This window comes from Anopheles moucheti, chromosome 3, assembly GCF_943734755.1.
Source record: "Anopheles moucheti chromosome 3, idAnoMoucSN_F20_07, whole genome shotgun sequence".
Classification (NCBI taxonomy): Eukaryota; Metazoa; Arthropoda; class Insecta; order Diptera; family Culicidae; genus Anopheles; species Anopheles moucheti.
Window position 1 is genome coordinate 53533465 of NC_069141.1, and position 11259 is coordinate 53544723.

The window sequence follows — 11259 nt, forward strand, 5'->3', positions numbered from 1 at the left end:
AAAGTACCACTTTTTGTTGATGCGGCTACACGAGCAGTCCGGAGAATGATTTTTGTGCAAAATGTTACACAATGTGAATCAAATTTAATTGATAAAAATGACCCTCAACGCATCGAGCATCCTAAAACGGCTAGGTCATTTAATAAACAAAACTATTGCAATGATTACACTCGGCAATCTGGCACGAAGTATTGAAGCTTTTAGTATATAGATTATTCAAATCGCACGCATGCTGTCAAATATGAGCAGCGCAAATGTCACATTCTTCTTAATCGATGATAATCTATCAGAAATCGATTAAAAACTGACGGGTACTATTTTTTGCAAAACAATAATAAAATACTTCGCTTTTGGTAGTGAACCATAGGCATTAGAGAACTAAAAAAATCGAAATCCTGTGTTAATCCTGCAAGGCACGTGGGCATATCAAGATTTGAGCTCAACACGTGTAGAGCTGACCACGATTAGAACGGAACAGTTTAGACAATAATCCCAAATTTGCACATTACAATTGAATAAAGAGAACTAAACTGTAAACGTCAAGTATAAGAGAAACGGTGGTTAATAAATAATCATTCATTCGTCGTATTTTTGCGACAATCAAAGTTTACCTGTCGACAATCATGACTGAATCGTAGGGAGGCAAAAATCGATCACAAACTGTCAAAAACGGCACCCGTTGACGACCACCGCCGGCACGGGGCAGAAAAGGTGCAGAAACGAGACGGCAAAAGCGAACACGAAACGACGGTATCGAACAGAGTGTGCGAGGAGAATCTTTCACTTTGCCCCGTTGCAGTCCAATCATGGCGGCTTTCGTAGGACGAATTTGTGGATCCGGATTGTTGAGCCCGAAAAGCGGTGCTACCTTGCAGAAGGTCGGTAAATACGCGATGTCCTTTACGGGGATTTTGCGGGGCAAAAGTGTTTGTGAAGGGGTCGGGACATCGAATGTCCTGACCCCGCGCTACAAGTGCCCTTTCATCTGAGCCGTCCCGTTTCAAGTAGAACCCGTGCAAAACGACACTCACCACCACCACCCGTTGTGCAGTGCAAAGGGGGTTGTAACGCAAGTGAAGAGAATTCGATAGTGAGAAAATGTTGTGTAATCACAGGACTTGCAGAATGAATTCGACCCGCAATGCTGGATCAGGGTCGGTTGCTTTTCTTCGCCAGCATGCTCTGAATGCTCTTAAATTGTGAAATCTCTTGACAACGGGAAGAAAATATGTTCTTTGCGAGAAACGTCATGAGACACACGGGTCGTTTTGTTATGTTGTACACAGCTGCAAAACCCCGAAACGTTGTGGATTAAGGGGGACAAGGCTTGTGGAATAATAATTTCCATTCAATGATCATCCAGGGATAGGTCAAATATGTTTTGTTCGAAAGCGCAGAGGACAGTGTTACGGAACGGGTGAAATACGATTGTTGTTCTTTTTCGCTCGTATTATATAATTCCTGCTGATGGGAGCTCTACCAAAGACTGGGGAACAAAATGATTATTTATAAGTGTTAATACTAATTTTGAGGTCAAAACAATTGGAATTTAATTACAAAAGATTGGAACGGGTTTAAATTAACGCTCGAATTATTATAATTCATTTTGCAGGTACAAAATTTCTCTACGACCCGCGCCTGGACTAAAAACCAGAAGGTATTTGAACAATTGTAACTATTTTCATCTGTAAACTGTGCTGACCTCTCGTTTTTTATTATTTTTGTAGGTTGCTACTGCGGCTGGTGTATTGGTAGGCGGTGCCGGAGCCCTTCTTTACGCTCTGGAGCAATCGGTAGCCGCATCCGGTACGGAAGTGCACCCACCAGCACTGCCATGGAACCATAAAGGTGTGCTCGACTCGCTCGACCATGCGTCGGTTCGGCGCGGGTACGAGGTATACAAGCAGGTGTGTGCGGCCTGCCACTCGATGCGCTTCATTGCCTATCGCAATCTGGTCGGTGTGTCGCATACCGAAGCGGAAGCAAAGGCCGAAGCGGAGGAGATCCAGGTACGCGACGGTCCGGATGAGGCTGGCAACTACTTTAACCGGCCCGGTAAGCTATCAGACTACTTCCCGAGCCCGTACCCCAACGAGGAAGCGGCCCGTGCCGCTAACAACGGTGCCTATCCGCCGGATCTAAGCTACATTGCGCTTGCACGCCACGGTGGTGAGGATTATCTGTTCGCGTTGCTCACCGGCTACTGTGATGCCCCGGCGGGTGTGGTGCTACGTGAGGGTCAGTATTACAACCCATACTTCCCTGGTGGTGCCATCTCGATGGCGCAAGCACTGTACAATGAGGTATGTATATCGGTAACTTACCCGAGACGTGAATGTCAAATGAACATTACATGACAACTTCACTTTCAGGCCGCTGAATATTCCGACGGTACGCCACCGACGGCCAGTCAGTTGGCCAAGGATGTGTCCACGTTCCTGGTATGGGCAGCAGAACCTTATCACGACGAGCGCAAACGCATGGGTATCAAATCGGTCGGCATTATCATGATCCTCGGTGCGTTGACTTACTACATCAAGCGACACAAGTGGGCTGCGCTCAAGACGCGAAAGATTTCCTTCCACCCAAAGAGCAAGTAAGCCGCTTGCAACCACAACAGCAGCAGTATAGGTGAGATGTGATGTGGAGGAAACTAGCCATCAACCGCTGACCGAGAATTGAGACCAAATCCGATTGGCACACAAACATAAAACGACGAAGGAAAACTGGCCGGGACATTATTGGAAAAGCTTTGGTCAATCGGTGTGATAGGATCACAGTGCACCAGTGGAAATCGGTGCAAGAATGACAGGAGGGAGATAGTGTGCAACATTGTACAGTGCGACAAAAGGGGGTACTGAGTGATTTACTTTAAAGGACATTAAAACCGGTCCTATCTATCGATACTCGCCAAACACAGCATGAAATGCTTGGACAAATGTGAATACATTTGCCGCACACCAGCACCCACTTGACTCGCTCGTGTTTTGTTGCCCTCTCGCCTTTCGTCGGCAGTCACTTTCACCCCTGACATCCAAAGAGCCTTTTTCGGATCACGCCTATCCTTGCACCGATTTCTAAATTAGTTTTCTTTACCTTCTTTTCGTTTTCCATGTATAGTTCAATTACCATTGTACGCAGTAATAACAAACACAACAAACATGCTACAAAAATTATCGACAAAACCGACAACACTGCTTCGTTTTTTAGTGGGAGGTGGTTTTTGTTTAATGGTGTATTTTACCAGCGAACCGGGGCTGCGTTTGTCCGAAAGTGTGTCCACAGAGTGTGGCCGCAGTACTACTGCCATCGAGGAAAAGGCGTAAGTGTGCCAATTTTAAATATTGTCACGCTTATTCCAACTCCTCAAGCGAGAAAGAGAGTATCCTTTTTGCAGGATTTGCAAGGTACCTAAATTAGGGAATGTCTGGTAGTAGTATTGGAAATAATTTATTGGAACAAAATATTAAGGTCCTAAAATTCCTGGTTTGGCGGATGATGAAAGGTATGTTTAGCAAAAAAACGAAATAAACCATAAAACCGTACGTTGTTAATTTAAACCATCACTGTTTGGTCTTGTTTGTTTATACTTTACTACTCGTTAAATAAGAATAAGTTAAAACAATGGAAGAAACTGTGAGATTTAAAATTGAAGCTGCCTCTTCTGGTCGTTATCGTCATCAAGATGTTCCCATTTACCGTTCCCATCTCCTCCTTGCACAAAATGCAACAACGTGCATTTTATGCGGGGGTAAAAATTCAAATGGAACTATCACCTTCAACTACTTTGAAGCTAAAGATAAATTTATTTACCCTTCAATTTCAGTTTACATCACATTGTTTTTTCTGCTCTCTTCGCCGGTCAAGAAATTACGACGGCGTACCTTCTTTCTAATCTCTGTTAAAGCGCGTCCTCGTTAGGTTAGGTTAGGAAAGTAACGAAAATAAAACGTCAATGTACCGGTATAGGTCAATTATGTTCCCAATTCAAAAATGCCTTTACGGTATTGAGACAGGGACATGTAAAGGACCAGCAAGAAAGGAAAATGAAAAAAAAAACACTCCATTCTATTTCCAACCTTATTCGATTCGAGCATTGCCTAATACAACGCTACTCGCCGATTGCTACTCCTAGCCATAAGTGACACATTTTCTAGCTCGCAGCACGATAGAATGCAGTAGTAATAATAATAGTAGTAGTAGTAGTAGTAGTATTAGTAGTACAGAGCATATCGTGATCGTTCATCTAGCGGGTAACGTTAATCGTCGGAAGTTAGTTTTGTCAATCCACAGCGATTTTATGCAACACAACGCATGGTACGGAATTAATTTGTGTTTTAATGTTTTGCTTTTGTTTCAGTTATAAAAAAAATGAAACATACGTCCTGCATGTTTGCACCCAGCGGTAGCACTGTTCTACAGCAGGTTCGATTATTTCTGTTTCGTCTCCTAATTGGCTTTTAAATACTGATTTCTCCCTTCCGAGGCTATATTCAAAAGCGTGCTGATTAGCGTTAACCCCTCCAACTGCGTTTATTTTCTCTATCACCGTTTAGTTTTGTTTATGTTTACCACCTTTTTCAACTGCGATCAATTTAACGAACTTTAATTTGGGAGAACCACATATGTCTACATATGCCTAGGTTAAAAAATGGGGAGAGATTGTATCCGACTCTGTACGATCGCGCTACCGTTTTAAGCCCATTGGTGAAAGATTGAAAAAAGTAAGTATTACTTGACACAGCGCAATCCATGCACGGCATTTAAGGACATTTTATTTTTGCTATGATTATTGTATACTGCTCTCCCATTGAGTCCAAACGATAATAAAGCTGACATGTCGGTCGCATATTTAAAGGGAGAATGATTTGTATTCACCCCCTCAACCTCTACGGTCTTGCTTTAATCCCTACTTGAAACATCTATCCTGATCTCGACTGTTATTATACAATGGACCTTAATCTCATTCCCATCCATAACCAAACAAATACTATCCAAACTTACTCAAATGCGTGAGCAACTCAAGATCGCAACTGGATGGAGCTCTCATACGTAACAAACAATGTTAGAACGTGCTGTTGGAATACGAAGCATAAAAGGAAGCCCCACGTATACAGGGGGTCTTCATCAATCCGTCAAATAATTCCTACATAGTGTATGTAGCGTCAATGAGGAACAATTTTAGGATGTTGAGAGTCGAATGTTTTGCATGCACCCTCCAAATTATGTGTGGAACAAAGGTGCGAACGTTTGTTTGCCTGTCGAAAGACTATTTTTGTGTGTGGGTTTTTATTTCATTCTGATCCACCAACCCGGACCAACCACCCTGACTTGCTGACCTTGACCGCAGCACCAGTAGCACAATATCTTCCCTAATCCTCACTACAGTAACGCAGCCTAATCCTCTTTCCAATCGGATGTGTAACAACGGACCACCGCTATTATCAACGCACACGCACGCACGCAGGATGTTTGTTTACCTGTGTTACAACGCAAACGGAAGAGAGACTCATCATCGGAGCAGCAGAAAGGGATGCATCAATCTTGTTACCGATTTTCCAAAAGGGGATTTATTTCCTTTTATTATGCGTTTCTGCTCGCTCTCTAATAGGACGAACCAGCGGAACGTGTCCTTTCCACGTTGTGTTTGCTATAGGTTAACGCGCTTTGCTTACGGCTTTTTTGTTTGTTTGTTTGTTTTTTATTATTATTTTCATCATGCTCAGTACGTAAATGTTTTAAAGTTCAGTGACTCCCGTGTTTGCTACTACTCTCCTCGGTTTTGCTGCACTGTATATAGTGTGCGCACAGTACAATTACAATTTTCTTTCCCAAGTGTGTGTTTGAATATTTCCCGAGCATTACCACGTATTAATGATTTTGCTTATAAGTTGTGTTTAGCGATTTAGCGCATTTACTCTTCTTCTTGCCTACCATCATTATTTTGTGGATTTATAACTTACTGCGTGTGTGTGTGTGTCTTACTTCTTTCAGCTTGTATATTCTTCTTCTTTATTACCTCACTCTGTAAACTTTCCACTTCCCATCTTCTTTTTAATTCCCATTCATCTTCGGTTCACGGAGTTCGGTTTTAGCGTTGAATTAAGAGCACTAGAAGCAACTACCCTCCGGAGGCTGTGTTAACTTTAGGTTATCCTTTAGCGTCATAATCCTACGTATTTCTTGTAAAATTGTCTTAATCGTGTAATCACGGTTCCATCTACTCAACACTGGAACCATCCTGTGATCAACCTATGGCAGGTTACAAAAAGGAGAAAGATTCAAGAAACAGATTAGTTTGGATGTCATTACATCAATCCAGTCGCGATTAATTCACACCATTTGTCTGGGTTTGTTACTTACCACACCGTTCTGACTGTTGATGCAGTTAATGTTGATTTTCGATAGAAATTTCAGCGTTGGTGGCTCGTCCGGATAGCGCTCGCCACATTCTACTTTAAGTGAGTACATTCTGTTTTCGTATGGAGTCTGCATGCATAATTTGTTGATGGAATTTTAAATATCTGCTAGAAAACCGTACGTGCTCCCGAATGTGCACTGAATAAAATTACTTACCCTAGGAGGACCAATGATCATGCCAGTCCAGTGGGTGAGGGTCATATCATCGTCATTCTCGAGACCCCAAGATATGGTACCGTCGCCTACGCCCTTCTGTCCTGCTTCGAGTTCCTCAAGAAGGCGAAAGTTTCGTGGAACGACTGTGCAAAAGGGAAACAAATGTGAATTAGAAATTACTCCTGACTTTAGAAACAATACTAACATCTGATAATACATTTTGTAAATAGTTACAAATTAATCTTCTACTGCTACTGCTGAGGAACAGCGAAGAACTCTTAAAAACATGCAAGGCAAAAATGTCAAGTAGTAATGAAGGAAATTGATTTTTTTGTGCAACATACACCACACCCGTCGTTAAAATAAGAGCGGGATAATTTAATAAAGCACTAGCTACAAACCGCGGTCGACTAATTTTGAGTGGATAACACCGTGTGACGGAACAAAACAAAACATGTGGGACAAACATGGTGGTGATGTATGCTCCTGTGGCTCTCATGGCTTTAAAACCCATTCTACTTGCATTCATTTGCTTTGCTGCATTTGGGAAAAACATTTGCTTCTCCGATCAACTTACCAACTCCTGTCGACGATGCCATCCTTGAGTATGTGTGGTATTGTGGTAGGGCTCACAATCGTCCAGATTCTCTCGTTTTCGCGAGTTGTTACAAGACACCGCGCTGGTTCCAGACGGATCAGTTCCTGCGCGTCCTAAGCAATTTCGCCACTCGCTGTTGAAGTAAATAAATCGATTAGTTGACAATATTAACTGAAACGTTGTAATAGACACTAATGGCATCACAAACAATGGGGCATATTATGCGACTTTGGGTCACAACGATACTTGGAAGAAAGTTTTTTAGTGACTGCCACTTTTTTATTCATGAACAATAGCCAGTTCGTAATGCTTTGAACTGACACTTGATGAATAACAACCAGATTCGTATATTCGCAGAATCTAATTGCCGGTACAGATGATTTTTGGAATAGTGATCTATTGACCTTACCGTTTACTTTTTTCCGATACTTGTCTGTATCCTATATTACCCCGTTAAATAGTTCAAATTCAGCAAAAATTGTACATTTTCTTTGCATAAATCCGTTCACTGTGTGTGAAATAATGTGTGGAAATAATATACTCAGACTAAATGGTGCACTTTAACGTCCCTCGCAACTTGAGGGATACCCGGTGTCTTGGCTTTCACCTAATGCAATAAAGTTGATTTTCATCGCACTTTTCATATCGCGAAGGCAACGGCAACCGCTGACTTACGAAAGTTGTGTGCCTGTGCGTGTGCTGCTTGGATGAAGTTTTACGTGATTTCTAATTTAAATTGTTGGGTGCAGCGGATAACAAGCGCAAAATGCAAATCTAGAGGAACACAAAGGCCACATCCGATTTCCGCTAGAATTTTTCGAAACACGATTGTGTGGAGGACAGAACGATCATTGAGAGAGCATTAAAATAGGAAACGTCATCCGCGAACGACGGAACAGCGCACGCACTACACAGCAACGGAGGAGTTGCACCTTTCGTAGATGGTGCCCCCGCGGTTCCTCCTAATCTTCTTACAGGTTCGTGTTGATTCCGTGACAATCATATCCGAAGCAAAAATGTGGTCTTTTTCCCACTACAAAACGTTAATTACTCGGCGAGACACAAGCCTGGGTACAACTACAATTCGTCCCGGGTGGATTATGGAATATGAATGTTTTGAAATGTCTTGCTAACCTCACTGTCGTCGTCGGCAACTGTGATAGGATATGTAAAACGACACAGCCGGATGGTGCGGAACCCATAACGGAACCATGCAAAAACCCTTAAAAACATCCTCGCCCCATACTAACTTCACCCTGAACCATCACGGTTTTGTATCTAGCCTGACATTCTAGCCGCCTGCTACTGCAACTCGTTCCGGCAATACCAATATATCGACCCTTTGCCTCACGGAGGTCCACCACGGTCACCTGGAAACTTCGGGGACTAAACACACTGCTGCTGCTACTCGACTATGCTCCCTATGCCGTAGCTACGGAATCGGCACCCATTAGAACCATTTTATCCCATGACACTGGAGATGTATTACAGACTGGCTGAGTGCTATGAATAGGAAGTGAAGTCTTTTTGCTTACTTTTCTTGGCTCGCGCAGTACGACGAGAATTCGAAGACCAATTTTGATAGCGAAACGAAGTTAGCCGCAGACTAGCCAGAAAATTGAAATGTAGCGAACAGTCACGGTGGTATTGGTGTCAAAGTGTTACCCACACAGGCAACATCAAGCAAAATGATTGGTACTGACTGAACTGGCTATGCAAGAAATTATGCGGTAGGATTATTTGATCAAGCAAATTGTAGTTCAATTTTGGGACGTTTCCGTATTTAATTCTACCGTTCCGTCGACATACGGAACAGATACGGATAGTTAACAGGAATTTCTTCCCTACACTAGGTTAGATTGCAATTTCAGTCAGTTAAATAATAATATGGCGATCATATTACGAACACGAATACAATGTAGCAACACATTTCAAGCTCGGTTTCATTTATTGATCCTCATAATCAAATTGAAAGTATACATTGCTCAAGACTGGATTAAACTTTACAGTCCACGGAATTGTTCTCTTCCGGTTCGGTAGCTTCCGCAGTAGATGAACCCCCTGTCGCCAATTTGCGTTCCATCGTGTCGGTTCATCCGAAGCCTCCTCGACCGGCACTAGCGGTCCACTCGAAATGGTCGTTTTTGGACTATGACTTGCATCCAGATGCCAATCGATCCATATCGCTATTCCGTTCAATCGTTCTGGTTCAGCCACACACATTTCACCTCGCTCGATTCTGGGCTGTTCGAAATCCGCTTCAAAATCTACTTCCATCAGTCGAATCGCGCCGGCCAATGAATAGGACGGGTATTCCCACAAAGGTTGGGCCTCAATCGGCGAATCAGCATATTCCGAGTGCTGTTCAATTAAACGATCCATCAGCGAAAGATCAAATCCCTCGCAGGTTCCAAGCGGGGCGTTTATTTTGTGTAAATCTAGAAACTCCATCGGCAGCGCGTAAAGTGTACCGGACGATGGAATGACTGTGACTGTGGTGGGTAGCATTGGACGAAGATTTTTTAGTAAATCGCCATAGTGTAAGTTGTCCCAGGGCAGGATTGCGGAAGGAAAATGTGGTTCAGCGAACACATGCGTGACAGACGAAGCTTGGTCTGGTTCAAGTGCATCTGCTGACGACAGAAACCGCACATTGGAAACACTGTTATGCTCTACAAATGCTTCCATGCAGCGACGCGATATTGCATTCGGTTCATACAGAAGCACCTGCTTCACGCCCATCCTTGCAGCTGCCAGGCCAAGCAGCGAACCCTCGCTAAGCACCAATACGACGGAATCGCTTGAAAATACCCGCTCGAAGTAGTTTAAGTAGCGTTTGTTGCGTAAACTATCGTTGAGTTGTCCGATCCGTGATCGTGACTGTGCAATGTGCCATCCGCAGGTGCAATGCGGTACACCAAGCGCATTTGACGTTTGTTCTCCTACACCGAACCACAGCGAAAACTCATCATGATAAGCCTGTAGCACAAATTGGTGGCCTCGATCAAGAGGTATCTTGGTCGGTGGTAAAAAGTAAACGGCCTGCATCCAGTGGTCCCGCCAAGGAATGAAATTTCCTTCTGGGATGCGTTGATTCGTTCCCGGACGTTCTGCTTCCTTTTGCTTCAATGTCGCGTGGTCCGGATGAGCCCAGTACGGAGCGCAACTTAGCAGCACATCTCCTGCGTTGTCCATCACCAGGTTCCACCACATAAAAACTGCCTGGGGAAAGCCGGAAGTACGCGCCTGGCAAATGCGTTTCTCGTTTCGATTGTTTACCAGTTCATCGTGTTTGCTCCAGTTAAATTTGAACACCGGTACTGGATCTGTAAGTGCATTAAAACTACCCACCGGCAGTTGGCTTAACTGGATATCGAATACGGCGCTAGAACCGCAACAAGCCACCACTTCTGGAGGAACACGCAGTAGAATATCTCCATCGGCGTTCGAGAGTGTCTTCAACTGTTGCCAACCAAGCGCAAGCGGACACTCTACCACTTGTGCGTATATGGTCGCTTGGTGTGGTATCGTCAGTACGTCGTCCGTCAGAAGATGCTGTAAGGCATGTCGGTAGGTACCGAGAGCTCCCTCGCCAATTAGCTCGGTATCGAATAGTTCCGTCACCAGTACGTTCGCCCGCCGCTCCATATCCTGCCCGGGGCCAACCGACAGCTGGGTTGAACGTTTCTTTACTAGCCGTATACGTTCTTGCATTCCGTTCGCCTCAATGATCTTTTCTGCACATTCAGCCATTGGACGGAATGCTTCGCAAGCAACCACACTATCTGCTCCAGCACGAACAGCCATCATCGAGAGTAGTCCACTGCCGGTTCCAATATCCAGCACGTGTGCCTGTTGGTTAGCGGCGTGCAATCGGCTTATTGTTAGCTGCAATGCTCGGTCATACTTCTGATTGCGTTCCCAATCGTGACACATGTCAGCGAACGCACTGCGTGCTATTTCTTGCCGCAAATCGAATACTCCATCGTCGGAAGCACTGTCCTGGTAGTTATCATCCATTTCTATGGGTTAATTCTGTTGATAAAAACTGATCCACCTGAAACCGTAAATTGTTGCAACTCCAA

The 11259-nt window shown here is 43.9% G+C and overlaps 3 protein-coding genes across 5 annotated transcripts; 1 reads left to right on the forward strand and 2 right to left on the reverse strand.

Moving 5' to 3' along the window:
• The first annotated feature begins 726 nt into the window (after positions 1–726).
• Positions 727–3560, forward strand: LOC128300238 (cytochrome c1, heme protein, mitochondrial). Its single transcript, XM_053036237.1, has 4 exons — positions 727–878; positions 1613–1657; positions 1728–2303; positions 2373–3560. Exons 1-4 carry the CDS (start codon positions 807–809, stop codon positions 2598–2600), a joined length of 921 nt encoding a protein of 306 aa, XP_052892197.1. The 5' UTR covers positions 727–806; the 3' UTR covers positions 2601–3560.
• Positions 3561–3791: 231 nt separating this feature from the next.
• LOC128300740 (ubiquitin-conjugating enzyme E2 variant 2) lies at positions 3792–8815 on the reverse strand. Of its 3 annotated transcripts, none has more exons than XM_053036913.1 (5): positions 8710–8815; positions 7154–7307; positions 6577–6719; positions 6364–6489; positions 3792–6252 (listed from the first exon to the last, which is right to left on the reverse strand). In XM_053036913.1, the coding sequence occupies exons 2-5, from the start codon at positions 7173–7175 to the stop codon at positions 6112–6114; spliced, it is 432 nt and encodes a 143-aa protein (XP_052892873.1). In that variant the 5' UTR covers positions 7176–7307; positions 8710–8815; the 3' UTR covers positions 3792–6111. The 3 variants fall into 3 exon arrangements, with proteins under 3 accessions (XP_052892873.1, XP_052892876.1, XP_052892875.1); XM_053036916.1 differs by lacking the exon at positions 8710–8815 and adding an exon at positions 8425–8443; XM_053036915.1 differs by lacking the exon at positions 8710–8815 and adding an exon at positions 8309–8401.
• Positions 8816–9094: 279 nt separating this feature from the next.
• On the reverse strand, positions 9095–11241 carry LOC128303364 (protein arginine N-methyltransferase 7). The gene has a single exon (XM_053040295.1). The coding sequence runs from the start codon at positions 11192–11194 to the stop codon at positions 9122–9124; it is 2073 nt and encodes a 690-aa protein (XP_052896255.1). The 5' UTR covers positions 11195–11241; the 3' UTR covers positions 9095–9121.
• Positions 11242–11259: the final 18 nt, after the last annotated feature.